Source organism: Hyperoodon ampullatus (genome assembly GCF_949752795.1).
Source record: "Hyperoodon ampullatus genome assembly, chromosome: 2".
NCBI lineage: Eukaryota > Metazoa > Chordata > Mammalia > Artiodactyla > Ziphiidae > Hyperoodon > Hyperoodon ampullatus.
The window spans coordinates 118,984,031-119,006,451 of record NC_136915.1 but is presented as its reverse complement, the minus strand read 5'-3'; the positions used below and the strand labels follow the sequence as shown (position 1 = coordinate 119,006,451).

Here is a 22,421-nt window from a genome sequence, read left to right as displayed (position 1 = left end):
GGGTCCTGCAGTCAGAAGAGGGTGGGTGATAGAGGAAGTGATGGTCACCAGGGCAGGTATCAGCAACCTGAGCAGGAAGGGAGTGGAAAAGGAAGTATTCTGGCGGATGGGATGTGGAGGACAGGAGGTGACTAGGCAGAGAGTGAATAGAGGAGTGGGGGCAGGGGCAGGTGGTCTGCCTCTGGGAAAGGAAAGTGCTGACGGTACTCTCCTTCCTGGGGATATCCTGGGGAAAGGAGTGGCCATAGCATGGGGTGAGCAGAAATCGCCCCTACTTCTGAACCCTTTCCTTTCTTGTCTTGAGAATCCACCCCCAAGACTTCTTTGCTGAGTTCTCTCCAGTCCCAAACCAAGGGAATCATTCTGCTTCCTTTCCCTAACATTACCTCTTCCTCCCCAAGCACTCTGTCCATCCCAGGCACTGGGTTTCTGTTTCTCTCAGTTCCCTAATTTTCCTGTACACACAATGCTGCAACCACCCTCTCCCTGTCCCATGGGGAATGAGAAATAAAAGATTACTAGATATTCCAGGAACCACTGGGTTCTTAGGACAAGGTGGGGCCGAAAAGGGGAACCAGGTGGGGATTCCCTCTGATGGATTGACATAGGGTACTTCTGGGTTCCTGAGAGAGCATGTCTTTCCTGTGCTGGGGGCTGGCTGACTTGAGGCTGGGGGAGGGTTTAGGGCAGTTGGGAGTGGGTAGGAGCAGGGCCAAGAGCCTGGGGGAAGCTACTGGGAGCTGGGCCAGGGAAATGGGGAGTCAGGAAGTGGGGAGGGGGAGCTCTGGGGGGAGTGGAGGCTGGAGGCAGAATGGCTGTCTGGGCTTCTGAGGGGGCGGGGAATGGTAATTCAGGAAAGGGGATCCTGAGGGAGAGAAGAGACGTTAGGGAAGAGGAGGTGCCACCCTAGATCTTCCTTCTATAAAAGGAAGAGTCGTTAACCCCTCCTGCCTTGTCCTCTGCCGGCTCCATGTGCCCATTCTAAGCAGACTCATCCTACCTTTGGGCAGTACACTCCCTGATCACTGTCTCCTTGCCTCCCGTACTCTCTCCAGCTTCTTGGTCCCATCCTGAACAGTGTCAAGCTACCTCCTTTCTTTGTTCTGCCCTCTTGATGCTTCCTTACCTATTCCCCACCCTCTTTCCCTGGCAGCTCACTCAGTTCCCTCCGCCCTGGAAACCAGCCTCTAGGGGCAGAGGGCATCATGAGGGATCCCTGAGAAAAGGGAGGATGTGCCAGGTTAGACAGTGGGAGCTAGAATTCTCCTGGGACCATGGTCCTTTCTTCACGTGTTGTCCAGGCCCTTTCCCTGACTTCCTACCCCTCCTGAGGCTCTGTCCCACCAAAAAGGGAAAGAGACAGCTGAGAGCTGACTGTGGGGTTTGGGAAAAGACTATGTCATCAGCTGGCCCAGTGCCTATGATCCATCCGGCTGCTAGAGATTCCCCTCCCCTGGGCAAGTCCCATTTTTTTTTTTTTTTAAAGGAAAACAAAAACTAGATTTTTGGGAAGCAATGAAACACCCATCTGAGTCCTACCACCAGAGCTCCTGGCTGAATGGCTTACAGCTCAGCCAATCATAGTGGCTCAGGATGCTTAAAAGAGCTGGCGCGGAGAAAGGCTGGGAAGAACTCACAGGGAGACCCACAGACACATAGACACGGGAGAGAGAGGAGGAGAAAGACAGAAACAAAGGCACGGCGGAAGGAGGCAGAGAGAGGACAGGCACAGAAGCGAAGCCAGACAGAGTCTGAGGGAGTGCAAAGGGAGAGGCCAGAGAAGCTGCAGAAGACACAGGCAGGGAGAAACAAAGATCCAGGAGAGGAGGGTGTGGGAGGAGAGTTTGGAGGAACCAGACCACTAGGCACCTCTCCTAAGCCTAAGGGCCAAGTTTTCTCCATCTCATCTCCTCTGAAGGTCCCCAGACCCTCTGAAAATTCTGCCTCTGACCCTGGCTGGAGTCCGAGCCCCCAGGCTGCAGAGAGGAGCTTTCCAAAGCCAGGGCAGGGAGGACTTGGTGCCCAGACGGCCTCAGTCCCTCCCAGCTTCAGCACCAGTGCCATGTCCCGGACGGACTCGCATCCCGGGAGGGGCTTGGCGGACTGCTGCCTGTGGGGAATCCAACCCCGCCTGCTGCTCCCCACCGTGCCCGTCTCTGGGCTGCTTCTGCTGCTGCTGGCCTCCCTCCTGCCCTCAGCCTGGCCGGCCAGCCCCCTCCCCCGGGAGGAGGAGATCGTGTTTCCAGAGAAGCTCAACGACAGCGTCCTGCCTGGTTTGGGCACCCCTGCCAGGCTGTTGTACCGCTTGCCGGCCTTTGGGGAGATGCTGCTACTAGAGCTGGAGCAGGACCCCGGCGTGCGGGTGGAGGGGCTGACGGTGCAATACCTGGGCCGGGCGCCTGAGCTCCTGGGCGGGGCAGAGCCAGGCACCTACCTTACTGGCACCATCAACGGAGATCCGGAGTCGGTGGCATCTCTGCACTGGGATGGGGGAGCTCTGTTAGGGGTGCTGCAGTATCGAGGGACTGAACTCCACATCCAGCCCCTGGAAGGAGGCACCCCTAACTCTGCTGGTGGGCCTGGGGCTCACATCCTACGCCGGAAGAGTCCTGCCAGCGGCCAGGGCCCCATGTGCAACGTCCAGGCTCCTCCCGGGAACCCCAGTTCCAGCCCACGAAGAGCCAAGGTAGGCAGCCCTGGAGTCTGTGTCCTGCAGTGTCCTCCTGCCATGTCTGTCCTACTGACCCCTATTCACCTTCTCTCCACCCACTTCCACTTCTGGCCAGTCTGCTGCTTCCCTCCCTTCTGCCTGCCTCTTCTCTTTCCACTGGCCTCCTTTCCTGGGAAGGCTCTGGCTTTTCCCTGCCCCAACCCTTCTCCTAGCCAGACCGCTGATCCCAAGGGGATTCCCAGAGGTGGGTCAGAGACTCTATGCTGGGAATGACCGCTCTCTTTCTCCACCCCGGCCCTGCCTGGTCATGGCATCCTACTGGCACAGTCCCCAACAATGAGGCCCTCCTGATAGCCCCTTGGCCTTGACTCTTTTCTGGGCCCCAAATTTGATTTTCACCACCAGCTAAAGGAGTGAGGTTTGAGGCCCAAGAGATTGGCCTCTGGCTTCTGATGCTGTCTTCAAAATTGTTCTGGCAAACTGCAAACTAGGGCAGGAGTGGACCGGGGAGGAAAGGCATCCTGAACCCCCTTCTGGTCCGTCCCCTTCCCACATTGCGGACTGACTGCAAGGCTGCCTGAGGCTCCATCCTTTCCTCCCTCCCACTCCCAGTCTCCCCCCTTCTTCCCTTCCTTCCTCCCTCCCTCTCTAGCTTTAATCCAGACCAGACGCTCCCTCCACACCCGCCACGCTGAGATCTGGCCCTGGCCCTAGCTGCTGACTGAATTGTTCCTCCAACCACACAGGGCAGACACGTTGCAGCCCAGCCCTCTAGCCCCAGTCCTGCAGCCCCAGACACACTCAGCCATGAGGGACCCCAAAGTCCCTCCCAGAGGCAGTCCCAGCTGCTTTTCACCTCTTGGGCCCACATAGCCCTGGGACGTGGCATCCCCATCCCCTCCCCTTCTCAGAACCAGCAGATGATTTCTCAGCATTACCACAAAAGCCCTGGGATTTGGAGTTGGGGGGGAGGCCCCACCGAGACCCATCAGGAATCCCGTGGGATGTATGTGGCCCAGCTGGCTCTGCTGAGTTCCAGACCCAGGAAGTAAGGGAGGGGAGAAGTGATCCATGGGTCTGGGAGGCTATTTCAGGATACTCCTCCCCTTTTTTCCTCTCCAGCGCTTTGCTTCACTGAGTAGATTTGTGGAGACCCTGGTGGTGGCAGATGACAAGATGGTGGCATTTCACGGTGCTGGGCTAAAGCGCTACCTGCTGACGGTCATGGCAGCAGCGGCCAAGGCCTTCAAGCACCCAAGCATCCGCAACCCTGTCAGCTTGGTGGTGACTCGGCTAGTGATTCTGGGGCCAGGTGAGGAAGGGCCCCAAGTAGGGCCCAGTGCCGCCCAGACCCTGCGCAGCTTCTGTGCCTGGCAGCGAGGACTCAACACCCCCGAGGACTCGGACCCTGACCACTTTGACACGGCCATTCTGTTTACCCGTCAGGTGAGGCCCCAATCAGCACCTCAGGCCATGCACTGCACAACTCCGAGAAGCACCACGGCACAGACTGTGATGTAAATGGTGCCCCTGGAGTTGTTCAACATGGTGCCTGGTCCCAGCCACACTGCCAGTGCTATCTGGGCCCTGACAGTGCTGGATACGCAGTGCCCAGGTCTCCACTAATCTGGATCTCAGCTCAATGGACGCTGGTGTCTTGGTTCCTCATGTGTTGTCTCTGATCTCCCTCTCCACAGGACCTGTGTGGGGTCTCTACTTGTGACACTCTAGGCATGGCTGATGTGGGCACTGTGTGTGACCCAGCTCGGAGCTGTGCTATCGTGGAGGATGATGGGCTCCAGTCAGCCTTCACTGCTGCTCATGAACTGGGTAAGGTAGGGGTGGGGTCATGGGGCACCTGTGATGAGTGAGAGAGCTATCAGGGGTGAGGTGAGGGGACAGTGAGCTCACCAGGGTACAAATGCAAGTCACAAGGTGTTTCTTCCTTTTCCCCAGGACTAGGTCCAGGGCCATTACCCTTCTCTGCTCCGGATGTAGACAGACATTTAGATTTTTCTATTAAATGAGATAGTGTGTAGAAATCTACTGTGAACTGTGTGTGTGTGTTTGGAGGGAGGTGGCACAGTACTGAGAGAGATTATTCACAAGAGTCAGTGACAGAGTGGATGGAATCAGGGTTGGGAATGTTGGCTATAAGGAAAAGTGGGTAGGGAGGGGCCCTGAGTGTATCATGGGGAGAGGGGAGACAGAGCAAGGGGGGCTACATATTGAGAAGCCCTTGGAGCACCAGAAAGACATTGGGGGCAAGTTGGGATGGGAAATGGATCTGACCATCCATAGCTGCAATCAGGCTTATGATGGGCCTGCAACCCCCTGAGGGCACAGGGATGAGACCCTTGGACCATAACAGGGCCTCTGCTCCCACAGGCCATGTCTTCAACATGCTCCATGACAACTCAAAGCCATGTGTTGGTCTGAATGGGCCTGGGAGTACCTCCCGCCATGTCATGGCTCCTGTGATGGCTCACGTGGATCCTGAGGAGCCCTGGTCTCCCTGCAGTGCCCGCTTCATCACTGACTTCCTGGACAATGGCTATGGTAAGCAGATGGCACTCGCCTTTCCCTGTGCAGGACCCAGTTCCTGCCCCCCACTGTACTTTCTCTTCTGCCGCATTTCACATGGGCCAAATTGACTCCTTCCAATGTGCCTCCTCTGCAGTGTGGGATGGGGTGAGAAATGCTGCTGCCTTTGTATGGTTCCCATTTCCTCTCAGAATAAATAGCACAGCTACAGGAGGCAAGTTTTGGCTCAATAGAATTAGAACTGACCTTCTAAGGGCCACAACTGTCCAACACTGCAAGGGGCTAGTTGTGAAAGAGGTGACTGCCTTGTCACTTGAGGTGTGCATGCCTAACAGTATGACTATGATTGGGCAGGGCTGTTGATGAGAAGCAGACTGAAGAATTCTGTAGCTGGTTAGAATAGGTAGGAAGATCTAGTGCTTTGAGTTCCTATCCTGATCCTGTTCTTTAGATGTGGGTAGATGTGTGACTGTAAGTTACCTCACTTCTGTGTAGCTGATCTGTAAAGTATGCATAATAACGGTAACTACCTCATAGGCTTTGGCCATGATTAAACACGATACTGTTGGTCAAGCAGTTAGCCAATGTTCATCACATAATAAGCATTGAATAAATTTAGCTGCTATTTAAAGCTTCTTCCAGTCCTAGAATTTGGATTTTAGGATCTGTCAGGCCCTGGGGAGCCCAAGGCTGGCACCCCTTCAACCTATTGGTGACTTCATACCCCTGCCTCTTTTCCCAGGGCACTGTCTCTTAGACAAGCCAGAGGCTCCCCTGCATCTGCCTGTGAGTTTCCCCGGCAAGGACTACGATGCTGACCGCCAATGCCAGCTGACCTTTGGGCCTGACTCACGCCATTGTCCGCAGCTGCCGCCGCCCTGTGCTGCCCTCTGGTGCTCTGGCCATCTCAATGGCCACTCCATGTGCCAGACCAAGCATTCACCCTGGGCTGATGGTACCCCCTGTGGGCCCGCACAGGCCTGTATGGGTGGCCGCTGCCTCCACATGGACCAGCTCCAGGACTTCAATGTGAGATCCCAAGGGCAGGGGAGGGGCAGAGGGCCTGGGGGAGGAGTGAGTGGCCCTGAGCCCAAGAGAGGATATTTATCCCACTCTTCCATTCTGTCCTTCTGCAGATCCCACAGGCTGGTGGCTGGGGCCCCTGGGGATCATGGGGTGACTGCTCTCGGAGCTGTGGAGGTGGTGTCCAGTTCTCTTCCCGGGACTGCACACGGCCCATTCCCCGGAATGGCGGCAAGTACTGTGAGGGCCGCCATACCCGCTTTCGTTCCTGCAATACCCAGGACTGCCCAACTGGCTCAGGTGAGGAGTGGGATGGATGGGAGCCTGGGGAGGGATTGGTAGGACAGAAAGGACTGTCCCTTGAGTTCAGGGACCAAAGAGGTGTTGACTGTCCCTGCTGTTGAGGGGCGTGACTTTACCCTTCAGGAAAGTGACAGGTAGTCTGTGGGGGAGAGAGCTGCCATGCTGTCTGGAGGTCTGAGAGGCTAGCTGGAGGGGCTGGTGGGGCAGCGTGAGGAGAGAGGGGCTCTGACTGTCCATTTTAACCCTACAGCACTGACCTTCCGTGAAGAGCAGTGTGCTGCCTACAACCACCGCACTGACCTCTTCAAGAACTTCCCAGGGCCCATGGACTGGGTTCCTCGCTACACAGGTGTGGCGCCCCGGGACCAGTGCAAACTCACCTGCCAGGCCCGGGCACTGGGCTACTACTATGTGCTGGAGCCACGGGTGAGGACCAGGATGCCCCAGGGCCCTGTCTAAGCTCACACACTGCCCAACCTGCCCTCTACTTTCTGATGGCAGAGATCCAAAACAGCACTATTGCTGGTGTTCCCACAGCCATGCCCGGCCAGCCCAGGGGTCCACTCAGACTTCTCTGTCCGTGGGTATTTAGAAAACTAGCCCTGGACTCTGGATAAGTTGCCAATGAGGCAGCTCTAGCCTGTCCCATTTCCCTTGGTTTCTTTCCCTCTCTCTCCCCCATCTTCCAGTGCTCCATTTTGTGAGGATGGAAGTGTGTGGACTTTTGGGCACTTCTCTGACCCCCTTCCCATGGGCTCCTCTGGCAAATTACAGTGGTGGCCTCATTGAGCTCATGGATGGCCAGTCCCTCACTGGACCGGCCTCCTGGAGACAGCAATGTCCCTGCACCCCCTCTCTGTGATAGGGCCCTGGGTTGAGGCTGAAGAAGGAAGAACAAGCCTAGTAGTTTTGCATCCTTCACCCCTGTTCTGGGGAGAATGCCTGCAGGTTGACTGCCCTCTAGTGTCCAGCTGGGACGGTACCACCAAGATTTAGGGCTTGGGATTGGGACTCAGACCTGCAACTCCCGTGTTGGCTTCTCTGCTTGCCAGCTGTGTAACCTTTGGGCAAGCTCTGAATCTTTCTAAACCTCAGTGTTCCATCTCTACAAACCTCAAATAGTGGTTGTGAGATTTATATAGCACTTAGCACAGTGCCTAATTCATAGTGAGTGCTCTGAAAATGGTGGCTTTTATGATTATCATCCCTTACAATGGCTGGGGTTCCCTCCACACTCCATCCACATCCCCTCCCTCACCCAACTTTTCTGGCATCCCCTCCCTGATGGGATATGGGTCTTGTTCGACTTACCAACCCGTTTCGACTAAGGAAGACCCTTTCATCACTCCCTCTCTTCTCCTCAGGTGGTAGATGGGACCCCCTGTTCTCCAGACAGCTCCTCAGTCTGTGTCCAGGGCCGCTGCATCCATGCCGGCTGTGACCGCGTCATTGGCTCCAAAAAGAAATTTGACAAGTGCATGGTGTGCGGTGGGGATGGTTCTAGCTGCATCAAGCAATCTGGCTCCTTCAGAAAATTCAGGTTCATTCACTATTTATTTCCTCCTCCCACCTTCCTGGACGCTGCTCTGGGCCCTGGGGATACAGAGGTGAATGAACTCATCACTGCTTCTCCTCTCAAAGAGCTGATGTACAGTCTAGTAGGGGAGACAGACGAGTTCACAGTTACAGCACAGTGTCCCACCTGCTCAAAGGTGTCAGCCTGGGCTGCTGTGAGGGCATTTGTGGGCATCAGGGAAGGCTTCCCAAGAGGTGACCTCCCTTCTGGAGGAAGAATAGGAATTGGACAGGCACCAAGGAGGCGGAGCTTAGATGGGCACCTCAGTAAGGGGGCAGCAGGTGTAAAGGCCCAGAGAGAAGAGGAAGGAGGGCACATTTGCATGTAGCTCAGATCTAGGCTGGACAGCTCACGTAGGTCTGAGGAGACAACCTTCTACACACATACAATCATACAAACACAGATAAGAAAGGCTGAGAGGATTCAGGAAGATGCTGAGTTCTCCTCTACTCCTTGCACACAGGTACGGATACAACAATGTGGTCACCATCCCCGCAGGGGCCACCCACATCCTGGTCCGGCAGCAGGGTACCCCTGGTGTCCGGAGCCTCTACCTGGCCCTGAAGCTCCCCGATGGCTCCTATGCCCTCAATGGTGAATACACGCTGATACCCTCCCCCACAGACGTGGTCCTGCCCGGGGCAGTCAGCTTGCGCTACAGCGGGGCCACTGCAGCCTCGGAGACACTGTCCGGCCACGGGCCCCTGGCTCAGCCCTTGACGCTGCAGGTCCTGGTGGCTGGCAACCCCCAGAACGTACGCCTCCGCTACAGCTTCTTCGTGCCCCGGCCAGCCCCTTCAACGCCACGCCCCCCTCCCCAGGACTGGCTGCACCGCAAGGCACAGATTCTGGAGATCCTCCGGCGGCGCTCCTGGGCGGGCAGAAAATAACCTCACCGTCCCGGCTGCCCTTTCTGGGCACCGGGGCCTCGGACTTGGCTGGGAGAATAAGGGGGCTCGGCAGCTGCCTCGCACCGAGACACAGTTGGGGAGGGGCTGTGAGGTGAGCCCGCCCCTTCTCTCTGCCCTACCGGGCAGGCTGGCCCTGCCCGGGTTTCCTGCCCTGGATGGCTGGTGGATGGAAGGGGCTGGGAGATAGTCCCCTATCTAAACTGCCCCCTCTGCCCTGCTGGTCACAGGAGGGAGGGGGAAGGCAGGGTAGACCCCGGTTGTATTTATTTAGTATTTATTCACTTTTATTTAGCACCAGGGAAGGGGATGGGGTCTAGGGTCCTGGGGAAACTGACCCCCTGCCCTCATAGCCCTCACCCTGTTTAGGAAATCCAGGGTGGTGGTGATAGGCGTAAGTGATCTGTGTGTGTGTGTGTGTGTGTGTGTGTGTGTGTGTGTGTGTGTGTGTGTGTGTGTGAGGTTCCTCCTGCCTAGCTTTCCTCTCCCTGAATTTTCTTTTCTGGGAGAGGAAGAGTCAAGGGTAGGATAGGCCTTCAGGGAGTAAGGGATTATCATATTTTTAAATATAAATTGAATTCTGCTATTTATGTGCTCCTTTTGGAGTCAGACAGATGTGGGTTGCACCCTGGCTCCACATCTCTGAACACTAGTTTCCTCATTTGACAATAATAATACCTCCCTTGGAAATTTGTTATAAGGATTAATGTAAATAAAGAACTAGCATAATGCCTAGCACTTGGTAAGTGCTCAACAAATGTCAGCTGCTGTCAGTTATTATCACCACCACCTTACCGTCCTCGGCTCCACTGTCCATGGAGTCTGCAGTGCATTTGAAGGTGGCAAAGATCTGCGTCAGTGGTGCCTGCCCTTGGCCCCCAGGCCCAATTCCTTTGGTTGGCAGAACCCTAGCCTGGCTTTTGAAGGACTGTCAGAGAAAGGACAATTCTGTCCCTGATCTCTGGAGGCTCCCATCCACATGGAGGCGTAATAAACACTTGGCTACAAGCACAATTGACAAGAACATGAATGGGAAAGATAACTAGAACACTACCGTCAAAACAAACAAGCGCTTAGTAATGAGAGTGCTAGTTGAGGGGGTTGGGGGGAGCTGTTATAGAAAGAGCACTGGAGCGGGAGCCGATGGGTCTGAATCTCAATTGGGGTTCAGCATCTTCCTAGCTGGTAGTGGTGGGTAAGTCACGGATGCTGAGCCTTAGGTTGCTCATGTGTGTAATGGGGCTAAAACATACCTGTTCCCACAGGGTTGTTCTGAACAAATGTTACAATATTTTCAAAATAGTGAAGGCTGCACCCATGTGAGAGGTTATCCTTATGACTACTGAGTGACTGGTACAGGGTCCCCAGAATCAACCAGTGTAAACCCAGCAGACTTCTTTGAAGATGTGATGTTAGAATGGAATTTAATAAGAGAAGTAGGGGAGAGTCAGGAGGGCAAAAAAAAAAAAAAGCACAGAGAGGGAGCTGAGGTGAGGGGGAGCCAGGTGTTCAGTGGTGGCGGAAATCAGTTCTATTTTTCCTTCTGAGCAGGTGACTTTGCTTAAGGGAACAGGGTTGGGAAAGGGCAGCAGGTGTACCCTGCAAGAATTTAGAGTCTTGACTGGTAGTAGCAGGACTGCTAGGGATTGGGGAAGGGCTGAATGTGGAGGTGAGGGAGGAACTATAGGTAAAGAAGACCCTGAGGAGGGAGTGGAAGAGGGGGAAATGGGGGAACTAGGGGTGCTTCACTCTGCCGTAGTGGCTCTTAGCTGGGCTGCCCAATACTGCTCGGGATATAGTGCTGGGACTAGGGGATTAAGGCAAGCCATGGAGAGTGTAGCAGTTGTGTGCACTCTGCTCACTGGGGCTGGGCTTCGCTGCTCAAGTTCTGTACGAGGCAGCGCCTTACACAGTGCCCTGGACTTTGTACCACCAAGTATGGCACGTACTCCCTTGGCAGCACTGGGAACAGGGCAACCCCCTACTCTGCTCAGCCTCTTTTCTTCCATATGCATGGCCCCCACCTCTGTGCTTGGGCCCAGGCCCTTTCTCCTGTCCTCCTACCAACCAAGCTAGAGGAGGGAGAAACAGGAGAGTGGGACAAGGCCAGAGTGATCTTCAACTATTTCATCTGATTAGCAAAACTGGACCACCAATAACATGTTTATAGACAGACCTTAATACTATGAGCTGATGGTACAATAAGCAGAGTTCTGTGCTAAGTAGATGTAAAGTACAAACGCAGACAATACACAAAGATGCTCACTGCAATCTGGGAGAAGGTTCTGTACTATACCTCCACAAAGAGAAATATTGGGTGGTACAAAGAACTGTATGATAAGGGCAAATTGAACTGTACAGAGATTGATGCCTGGGCTTAATGGGCTATGAGGGTTAAGGAAGGTGAGTCTTGGGTTGGACCTTGAGGAACAGGTAATCATGATAGCCCTTCTTACGTTTCTTTAGTGCCGATGGTAATAAAACACTTATATACATTATTTTAAGAGAAAGCCCTTTACTCACCGAGAAGGCTTCTGAATGCCATGAAGCAGTTTTTCCCAGAAAGTTACTGAGTTTAGAGGCCACCTGTGTGATTGGATGGGTGGGTGGGGGGGAGGCATACAGTGAAAGAGAAGAGAAGAGAGAGCTGCTTGCTCCTCAAAGAGAATTGGTGGGTATCCTGGCCCTAAATCCCTAGCAAGGCCTCACCCCTTCCTGGAATGTTCTCGCCCATACCACCCTTCCCAGACCCAGGCTGTAGACTGCCTAAATATCCTGATGTCAGGGGTCCAACAAGTTCTTGCTATGGATGTGGGGAGGGCATACCTCCCTCAAAGAGCCAAGATGAGCTCTGACTCCTCAGTCGGCCTACTTATTGCCTTCATGGGTCTGAGCTGGGGTGTGGGTGTACAAGCAGGAGGAGAAACAGGAATAACAGGAAGGAAGCAGGCATGGAGACAGTTCAAGTATCTGGTCCTTAAGGGAAAAAGAAGGGTGATGAGCTGGAGGAAGAAGAGTCGGTGACTGCTGAGAGGGCGCCATCCCTGCAGAAGTTCAAGGAGAGATGGACAACTATTTTATGGGATGGCAAGTGTGCCTGTGTGTTCAAGGTGGGGGAAGAGGTCGAAGCAGTAACTGTGAGTTGGGCCAATTTCTTTAAGTTCTTTCTGTCCCTGAGATTCTCGACTTCAGTGATTAGAGCGGAGGAAATCTGGGCATTTGTCCAACCCCTATTTGTGTGGTGGGGGTGGGAGAGCCAGCATTCCTGAGGGGTGCCGTGGGACCAGCTACTCAGTTACATTTCTACTCCATCTCTGGCTCCACTTTAATCTCCATACGGTATTACAGTGTTTGTTTTCTAAAATACCAGGTTGATAGTAATTGACAAAACCAGCATCCCATTGGTCAGGACTTGTGGGGGAGGAAGGGGGAAGAAAGGAGAACTTAATGTAGTAACATTTTGTTGGCTCAGAGGATGCTTCTGAACCCAGTTGAGCACCTTCCCCATTGACTGTCACTGGGGGCAAAGCTAAAATCATTGGCAGCAAGAGAAACCAGCTGACAGCTGCAGGAAACCACCAGTTCTAAAAATGCTCAGAAAGAGGCAGATGAGGGGAGGGGGGGAACAACAATTCCAAACAACTTCCTCAGATAGGACCTTATATGGGGACAGGCCCAGAGTACTTAAGTAGATTTAGGAAGGAAAGGGAGAGGAGGAAGTATAGATTGAAGGCGTCCCTCACAGTCTTTGGGCAACCAATAACAGGCCCTACAAACCCAGTAATAAACAAATACACAAACAGTGACACACAATGACATACACATGTGCAACTCTATAGAGATACATTAGCACATTCTCTTGATAATGTAGATGCAAATAAGCATTGAGAAGCTGAAAATGTGAGAACTGGGGCCTGAAAATGGGTCAGAGGAAGTATATTAACTGACCTAATTCCCCAGTGAGAATGAATTGTTCATCCCACTTATTTGTTCAATAAATAAGCCATTTTGTTATAAACTAGAGTCAAATCATTCTCTCACAGTGTCTGGAAAGGACACAGATTTTTGGAGTCAGACTGAATCTAAGCTTTGCAAGAGCCAAGATGTAATGGCATGATCTCAAATTACTTGATCTCTGTGAGCCTCAGTTTCTTTATCTGTAAAATGGGTATATTACCACCTGCGTTATGGAGAGGTTGTCAGAACTTAAGAATATAATGATGTAAATGCTTGGCCCTGTGTGTGGCTTCTAGTAAGTGTCAATACATGCTGATTCTCTTCCCCTCAAATCTCTTCCATTCCCTGTTCCCTTCCCACTCCTGCACTGGCCTGAGAAAATAAGTATACCAAGGAACTTTCTAGGTCAGATCTAAAATGGGCTATTTTGTAGAATTTGTGCCAAAAGTTCTAGGTTACTTTCAGGGGATAATAAAAAGGAAGACATGGTCTCTGTCCTCAGAGAGTTCATAGTCTGGTGGCTAAGACAGTCAGGTAAGACAAAGATTCCAGACCTGTATGATAGGTGTCATGATAGAAGAGGCTCATAGAATATGGGGTCAAGGAAGTGTTCCTGGAGGAGGTGTCTGCCTCCCCTTCTAGAAGTAAGTATAACGGCTTTTGGAGAGTAGGGTAGTGGTGGAAGAAAAAAGAACTTCTGCTTGCTAGGTCAGCTCCCAGGCTCTGCTCTGTTATGCAAAATCAAAGTAAGGTGAACAGACTTGAAGCTGGTGGATAATACTGTAAGCAACTGAGTCGAGTTGGAAGGAGTAGTTTTGGGGAGAAGCTACCATCTCGGTAGAAAATGTTAAGTGGGGGAGAGAGGATTTTAAAGACATTGAGCTGTGTATTAAAATGTGCTTCTGTCCAACGTTTAAGACTCTGTGGTCGCAGTGCAGGGGGCCCAGGTTCTATCCCTGGTCAGGGAACTAGATCCCACATGCCACAACTAAGACCAGGCACAGCCAAATAAATTACTTACTTACTTACTTACTTAATTAATTAATTTAAAAAAAGAAATCTGGGAGTCCTCTTGGAGTCTTCTAACTCCCTGACTTGACACATCCAGCCAATCACCAAGTCCTATCTGCCTCCTAAAAGTTCTCAAATGTATCCTCTTCCTTCCAGTCCCACTGATATTACCTTGTTTTGCATGAGTTTCATCTCACTCCTGGATTACTGCGGTAACCTCCTTGATAGGTCCCTGCTTCCAGTCTTGACCACTCCAATAATGCTCCACGTTTCCACTGGAGGAAAATTCCTAGTTCTGATCGTAGCACTCTCTGTTTAGAGCACTTTAAGGCTTTCTTCCTGCCCACAGGATAAAACTCAATCTCTTTCAATATGGTTTATGGAGTCTTTCATTATCTGGCACCTATTTACCTCTTCAGTTTCATCTTTCACCATTCCCCTGACTCTATCGTTTAGCATATTGATCCATTTTTTAATTTCCCCAACTCCCCAATTTCTTCCTCATTTCCAGACTTTTGCACTATGGTTTCCTGTGTCTAGAACACTATTCATTTGTTAAAAGATAATTTTCAGGGGCTTCCCTGGTGGCGCAATGGTTGGGAGTCTGCCTGCCGATGCGGGGGACACGGGTTTGTGCCCCGGTCTGGGAAAATCCCACATGCAGCGAAGCGGCTGGGCCCGTGAGACATGGCCGCTGGGCTTGCGCGTCCGGAGCCTGTGCTCCGCAACTGGAGAGGCCACAACAGTGAGAGGCCCGCGAACCGCAAAAAAAAACCCAAAAAACAAAAGATAATTTTCAGAAAAGGGTAAAATTATGACTCTCACACTGTTAAAGGAAAAATTATTCTGACACTTGTTAAAATGGTAAGAAAGACTTCTATTCAGGACTATTGCAATAGGTGCCAAGGCTATCCCAATCAGAGAGAGATTGGGTTCAACTCTGAATACAGTAAGGACAGCTGGATAGTTATAGCCAATGAGCAGAATGAGTCAGTAGATGGAAAATTACATCAAGAGTAGGGAGACTCTTGCTCAACCAACTTAGAATTCTTGCTAAAGGCAGGCCAGGATGATCAGAAATTAAAGATGAGGGGATTCTTGCTAAACTGACTTAGCAAGATTCTTGCTAAAAATGGCTATAGGCCCAAGGATGAGGTCTATTAGAAAAGAGGGCTCAGGGGAGCCTGTCTAAAATTTGGTCAAGGAGAGAGTTTTTGTCAATACACGTATAAAAATGAACACCTGTTAAAGATTTTATTTAACTCATAAGGAAACCAGCAGATGTTATAACTCGTTAAAAAAAAAATCTGAAGAACAGACACATTTACAGATCAGAAATACAGAAATATGAAAATGGAGGCAAAATTGTTTTGTTTTGTTTTTCCCACAATGCGGGGGGGAGGGGAGTAGGGGGTTAACTGAACCTCTCTCAGACAGGACAGAATTTGCATGTGGATCAGTTAACCCACACAGAATTGTAAAATAGCTCCATGGAGACTGAATCTTATAAAACAGAAGGACATGCTATAGACAAGTCCTTCAGGTTTCCCATTAGCCATCACTTCTTCTGGGAAACCTTTCCCAAACTTCAACTTGTGAATGAGGTGCAATTTTTAGGCTATCATATTTATCACACTATATTGTGTACAACTACCCTGACCCCCTTCACCCCCACCCCGACCCCACACAAAAGAACATGAGCTTTTTGAGGCAGACACTGCGAGTTATTTAAGTTTCCTCAGTGTGATGATCTGCTTCTAAGGAGCACAATATGCTAAGGGGGTAGTAGAAGCCACAAGATAAAACATATTGCATATTAATGAAGCGTCCATCTTACTCTAACATCTGGGGAAACACATTTTTACATTAAAGCGGACGCTGCCCTTCCCTCCACACTCAACGTTTCCTTGTTTTATTAAGCGTTTCTATTTCAAGGCCTGCGGGATACCTTGGGGATACAAAAATGCGCCAGAGCAGTCTGCAACGATGTACCCTGAGCAAGAAAAAATTTTGATAATAAGTGGCACTAGGTTAAAGGGGGCGCCGCTGACACACTGGGAAAGGGGCTCAGGTCAACTTGGGGCGATAGCGAGGTCTTCCGATGCACCGGCCTCTCAGTACGTCTTGGCTCCGAGAAAGGTCCCGGTTTGACTTGATGTTTTCACAAGTCTGAGGGGTGAGGGGTGAGGGGTGAGGGGTGAGGGGTGAGGGGTGGAATCCCGTTGGAAGTCAGTCCGATGGGGATGAGCCCCCGCGCCTTCTCCCGAGGAATCGAGCCCCGAGAAGCCTGCGCAGTAGCTTCACCCGGACCCCCCAGGCCGCACGGTGCCCAGACCCTGCGCTTCGCGGGCCGGGGCGGCTCCACCCGAGGCCCCGCCCCGTGACGCGAGGCCACGCCCCCGCAGCTCCCGCTTCCAAGATGGCGGCAGAGGTGTCTGTCCGGCTGTCGGGGAGGTGGTGACGACTGGCTGCAGAAGGTCAGGTGTGTGGTCTGGGGCTGGTGGGGTGAGAGGCACGGGAGAAAGGTTCGGGAAATTGGGAAGGTGAGAAGTTTTGGGTAAAGGCTGGAGACAGCCTTGAGCAGGGAAGGGGGACGTAAGTGCAAGTATGGACAGAGGCCGGTGGGCTCACATTGCAAGGTAGAGCAAACACAGGAGGAGACTGGGGTGGGATGAGGGTGCTCCGAAACAACTGGGCTGTAACCCCCTGCAGAGCGCTGACCACGCCCTCTAGGTGAGCTAGCCCAGGTACCTCTGACAGGTTCTGCCCAGCCCTCCCTCTCCCTATCTCATTTCACCAATAACCCCTGATCCCCACCTCCGATAGGACCGGGGAAAGGTAGAAAAAGGTAGGGGATGCTACCCCCAACCTATTCCCCGCCGCGCTCCGAGGTTGTTTGCATGCAGCTCCCAGGTGGTCACGCTCCCTGCACCTGCGGAGCTAGCTCCCAGAAACGTGAAGAACGGAAAGGAACCAGTTTCTTCCGCCTCCCTGGGTTCTCTTGAGGCCACTCCACAGTCCTGTTAAGACTGCCTCACCCCCTGGCGAAAGTAAGATCTCCGATAGCTTCCCTGTCCCCACTCTCCAAACAGGTTGGTCCTGCTGGGGTGGAGGATGGTTAAGTATAGAGTGAATCTGACACACTAGAGGGTTATGGGGGAGAGGCCAGGGACCTAGCATCTGCTGCTTCACCCCTCTTCTCTCCAACCACTTTCCCTCCCTTCCCCAGCTGGGAAACCAGCTTCACCCTGATCCTCGTCTCTGCCCCTCTGTGGGTGGCTGGCTATCCTTGACCACTTCTGTTTCAGCTGGTCCTAAGATTGCTGTTGGAGTGCTGGATGGAGCCTTTCTCTGTCCTCTGTGACATTTCCAATTTTATATAATGCCTCACATCTCTGCTCCCCCGGGACCCCGTGGAGTCCCCATGATCCTGAAGAAGGCAGCTTGAACCTAGGTGAGTCTGTCTCTACCCCCTCTAAAATTGGAAGGGAGGTTGTCCAGAGAATGCTCTGAAATGGCCTTGGGACATGAATGATGTAAGCATTCTTGGGGACTGATAGTAGGTGATAGCAGTGGTTTGAGGGAGGGGTGGAGGAGAGTGAAACTTGGGCTGGAAGTGACAGGTGGTAGGTCTGCTAGTGGTAGCATTCTATTTCTTTCCATACATCTGTGTGCTCCCTTCTGTGACTTTGTTCTTTTCCTCTTTACCCCTGGCACCACCTTCATCCCTGCCCAATGACCTCTTTTTGCTGGCTTGCTCTCTTCCTGCCTGCCCCAGCACTCTCCTCTCTCCCTCTCCAGACTACACCCCAGGATGCTGCGGAGGCTGCTGGAGCGACCCTGCACTTTGGCCCTGCTTGTGGGCTCCCAGCTGGCTGTCATGATGTACCTGTCACTGGGGGGCTTCCGAAGCCTCAGCGCTCTATTTGGCCGAGAGCAGGAGCCAACATTTGACTACTCTCATCCCCATGATGTCTACAGTAACCTCAGTCACCTGCCTGGGGCCCCTGTTGCCCCAGGGGGCCCCCCAGCTCCTCAAGGTCTGCCCTACTGTCCAGAACGATCTCCTCTCTTAGGTGAGTGGAGAAGGAAGGCGGAAGTGAAGGCAGGGCCAAGGTGTGGGGACAGGGAGGCTTGAACAGGCATAGGATGGCAGGAGTGGGTCTTAGAACAGGAGGGTCACGTAACTGGAAGGGAGGCTGAGGTTGAGATAGAATGGACTCTAAATTTGGAGTTTCGACTGGGCTCTTGGGTTGAGCCACGGCCCATTTATGGGCTCTTCTTGCCTCGGGCTAGGACTTGCTTCTTTTGTAGATCACTCCTAGTTTAGTGAGTTAGTTGGAAGTCCGTCTGTTCTCTCCATCCCCTAACTGTAAGCTTCTAACCTTGTGAGGCAGGGGGGAGTTATGGAACCCTAATAAGAAGGTAGGCTAGGTAAGGAGCCTTCACCTTCCAGATTTTGCAAAGCCGTCCCAGTGATGGGGAACTCAAGGTTTTGTGAGATTTTTGAGCAAGCCCTTGGGGGAGCTGAGCCCCAGAATCAGACTGCCAGGGACAGTTCTTCTTGCCCTTCTAATCCCTGACCTTGCCATTCCCTCCCAACAGTGGGTCCCGTGTCCGTGTCCTTTAGCCCAGTGCCGTCACTGGCGGAGATTGTGGAGAGAAATCCCCGGGTGGAACCGGGGGGCCGGTACCGCCCTGCAGGGTGTGAGCCCCGGTCCCGAACAGCCATCATTGTGCCCCATCGTGCCCGGGAGCACCACCTGCGCCTGCTGCTCTACCACCTGCACCCATTCCTGCAACGCCAACAGCTTGCTTATGGCATCTATGTCATCCACCAGGTACCCCCAATTCCCATACCCTTCTGATTTTCTTTCTTATAAGGAAGCCTCAAACAAATTCCACTCCACTCTCATATAATGGATCCCTGAAATAATTTTAAGAGGGTCAGACAAAAAAAAAAAAAAAAAAAAAAAGAGGGTCAGACTGTTGAATGTGAGAAAGCAGGGGGCTTCCCTGGTGGGGCAGTGGTTAAGAAACCGCCGGCCAGTGCAGGGGACACAGGTTTGAGCCCTGTCTGGGAAGATCCCACATGCCACAGAGCAGCTAAGCCCGTGCACCACAACTACTGAGCCTGCACTCTAGAGCCCACAAGCCACAACTACTGAGCCCGCGCGCCTAGAGCCCGTGCTCCGCAACAAGAGAAGCCACCGTGACAAAGAGTAGCCCCCGCTCCCCGCAACTAGAGAAAGCCTGCCTGCAGCAACAAAGACCCAATGTAGCTCCCCCACAAAAAAACAATATACACACACACACACACACACACACACACACACATATATAAAAAGAAAGCAGCAGCTGGCACTGCTCTGCCAACGTGTTAGTCCCTTACTTCTTAAGGATATTCCCACTGTCCTATAATCTTCCATGATTTTTCCGTTCTTGAATTTGGAAGTGGATAGATTTGGGCTAAAATTCTGGGTTCTGCCACTTGTTCCATATGTCACGTTGAGCAAGATACCCAACCTGCTAAAATGAAGCAAAGAGTGATAACTAATATACCACCTGTTCCACATGGTTTGTTTGTTGTCGGGATTAAATGCTAAATAGCAGCATGTAAGTGTCAGGCACATACTGATGCTCAAAAAATTTTTTGTTGAATGAAAAAACAAAGAAGTTGTCTTTCTCTTCATTCTCCTTGTCCCATATCCCACTTTGATTTCCCTCTTTTCACTTTTATGCTTCTTTTCCATGCTACCTATAGACCTAGTTTGGTCCTCCGCCATTATCTTCCAGGCTGGAAATGGAACATTTAACAGGGCAAAGTTGCTGAATGTTGGGGTGCGGGAGGCCCTGCGTGATGAAGAATGGGACTGCTTGTTCTTGCATGATGTGGACCTCTTGCCAGAGAACGACCACAATCTGTATGTGTGTGACCCCCGAGGACCCCGGCATGTTGCTGTTGCCATGAACAAGTTTGGATACAGGTAGAGGGCATGAGAGGGTACTGGAAGCAGGAATTCCACCACCCAGTGGAAGAAGGAGGGATGGCCCCCCAGAAGACTTGTGGGATCCAAGGATGTTTCTCTCCCCAGCCTCCCGTACCCCCAGTACTTTGGAGGGGTCTCGGCGCTCACTCCTGACCAGTATCTGAAGATGAATGGCTTCCCCAATGAATACTGGGGCTGGGGTGGTGAGGATGATGACATTGCTACCAGGTCAGACTTCCTGCCACCACCTCCCTCCCTAACCCCAGCCTAGATCACTGTCCTCTGAGACCACCCCTAGCCATAGCCCTTTACCACTAACTTTTAGCTCCCTGGTGCTGCACTGTGCCCATTCCTCTCCCTTAGTCTTTTCAGTCTACCCAGGTCAGGCTTTGCATGCTGCTCCCCATTCTTTTATCCTTCAGTCTCTTAGATCTGGTTAGTTATGTTCCTGGGAGAGAAGATAAGATCAGTAGGCTATAGTATCACGGGATTCCAGGGCTGGAAAGGGGCCTAGAGACAGTTTAGTCCTGCCTCTGCTAGGGTTGCATCCAAACCACACTTCCTTTCAGGGCTGGGAGAGGAGAGGCTCAGCTCCACATAGCCCAGAACCACTTTTTTTTTTTTAAAGTCTGTGCCATTGGCATGATGCCAACTTATTTTTAGCGTGTGAAACATTTTGACCTTCAGCCTCAGCTGACCCAATTTTCTATCTGTCATTTAACTATTTGGGCTTGATATACTGGACCCATTGCTTCTCCTCCCCCTTTGTCCTCTGATATGACATCTCTATGAATTCTTTTATTCCGTATGTGTGTAAAGCACCCAGCGATTTCTCAGTGTATGTATTCTTTTCAGTACCTTCCCAGGCTATCTTCACTTCTTGCTTCTGTGTGTCAGAGTGGGAGTTTGTTTCTTTCCAGGTCCTGATTACTTGGTTCCACTCTTTTCTTAATGTGGGTGGGTGGGGGCGGGTAGGGGATGTGGCAGAGCTGAGGCAGCTCAGCTACTCATCTAAATAAGAATTGCTGAGCTTGGGTCTGTGACTCCCAGTCTTGCCCTCCCTTTTGGAGAAAATGGCTCCTCTCCCGGTCCTTTCCAGACTGCAGGGGCAGCTCCTGGGAGCCATTTAGGAAACAAAGGTGGGAGGTGCAAATCTACCTCTGCCGATTGTTTAAAGCCCCCAGGGTGCCTGGCAGTAGGCCCTGAGGATCTGGATACATCCAGGCTTTTACATTCTCTTCAGCCATTTCCTTCTTTCTGTTTGACTTTCTCTCCCCTTCCAGTACTTGGCACTTTTTTTGCCTAGTTAGTAATAGCTGTTCTTTGTGTAAAGAAACGTGCAATTCCGTCCTTGCTAGCCTTAGCTCTTCTTGCTCACCTGTCAGCAGCTTTCTTCTGCTCTGGATCCTCCAAGTTGCCCTTGCTTTTTCCATAGGGTACGCCTGGCTGGGATGAAGATCTCTCGGCCCCCCACATCTGTGGGACACTATAAGATGGTGAAGCACCGAGGAGATAAGGGCAACGAGGAAAATCCCCACAGGTAGGATGAGAGGGCTGCCCGGGAATTATTACTGGATCCTCAGGATTCTGCACCCTAGCCAGGCAGCTCCTGAAGTTTCCTAGATTCCTGGCTGTTCCTTTCCAGGTCTTAGTCTCCAAACTCTAATCCTCAGATTTGACCTCCTGGTCCGAACCCGGAATTCCTGGACTCAAGATGGGATGAACTCACTGACATACCGATTGCTGGCTCGAGAGCTGGGCCCTCTATATACCAACATCACAGCAGACATTGGAACTGACCCTCGGGGTCCTCAGACTCCCTCTGGTCCCCGTTACCCACCTGGTTCCTCCCAGGCCTTCCGTCAGGAGATGCTGCAGCGCCGGCCCCCAGCCAGGCCCGGCCCTCTGCCTGCTGCCAACCACACAGCTCCCCATGGTTCACACTGACTCCTCCTTAATCATGAAACTGAATCAGAAGAGTTGTGTTCTCCCCACCCTCAGCTCCTCACTGCTCTTAGAGGGGATGTGGGGGAAATGAACTCTACTGCCGTGCTGGGGGCAGGGGCCTCTCCTCACTGCTGGACTGGAGCTGGGCTCCTCTAGCCCTGGGGGTCCCTCTTTCTAGGGTCACTAGCCAGGGCTTATGACTGTGAATCCTCGATGTCATGATTTTCTGTGATGACTCCTAGGAGTCCCCTGCCCATGGGGTAAGAGCAGGGCTGGACCCCAAATCCCTTCCTCTTCCATGGAGAGAAGAGTGTTCTGACTTCTCCCGGGACCTCTGTGAATATTTATTCTATTTATGGTTCCCAGGAAGTGTGTTTGAAGGAAGCCCCTCCCAGGGTACTTTCTGCCAGTGCTGGAGTAGCTCCCTCTTCTGGACCTTGCTCAGGGGGCTGGGATTTTGATATATTTTCTAATAAAGGACTTTGTCTTGC

General features: G+C 52.2%; 2 protein-coding genes across 3 annotated transcripts; both read left to right on the top strand.

Annotated features, from left to right (window-relative positions):
- Nucleotides 1-1,593: 1,593 nt before the first annotated feature.
- ADAMTS4 (ADAM metallopeptidase with thrombospondin type 1 motif 4) lies at nt 1,594-9,123 on the top strand (the record flags this gene model as incomplete). 2 transcript variants are annotated; one of them, XM_079728343.1, is made up of 9 exons in its annotated part: nt 1,594-2,686; nt 3,794-4,117; nt 4,369-4,501; nt 5,060-5,230; nt 5,958-6,244; nt 6,352-6,538; nt 6,792-6,967; nt 7,906-8,081; nt 8,581-9,007. In XM_079728343.1, the coding sequence occupies 9 exons, from the start codon at nt 2,063-2,065 to the stop codon at nt 9,005-9,007; spliced, it is 2,505 nt and encodes an 834-aa protein (XP_079584469.1). The 2 variants fall into 2 exon arrangements, with proteins under 2 accessions (XP_079584469.1, XP_079584470.1); XM_079728344.1 differs by having other exon boundaries at nt 2,063-2,686; nt 8,742-9,123.
- An 8,669-nt stretch (nt 9,124-17,792) lies between these two features.
- On the top strand, nt 17,793-22,332 carry B4GALT3 (beta-1,4-galactosyltransferase 3). Its single transcript, XM_079727971.1, has 6 exons — nt 17,793-18,069; nt 18,599-18,834; nt 19,790-19,980; nt 20,089-20,211; nt 21,419-21,523; nt 21,657-22,332. Exons 1-6 carry the CDS (start codon nt 17,808-17,810, stop codon nt 21,928-21,930), a joined length of 1,191 nt encoding a protein of 396 aa, XP_079584097.1. The 5' UTR covers nt 17,793-17,807; the 3' UTR covers nt 21,931-22,332.
- Nucleotides 22,333-22,421: the final 89 nt, after the last annotated feature.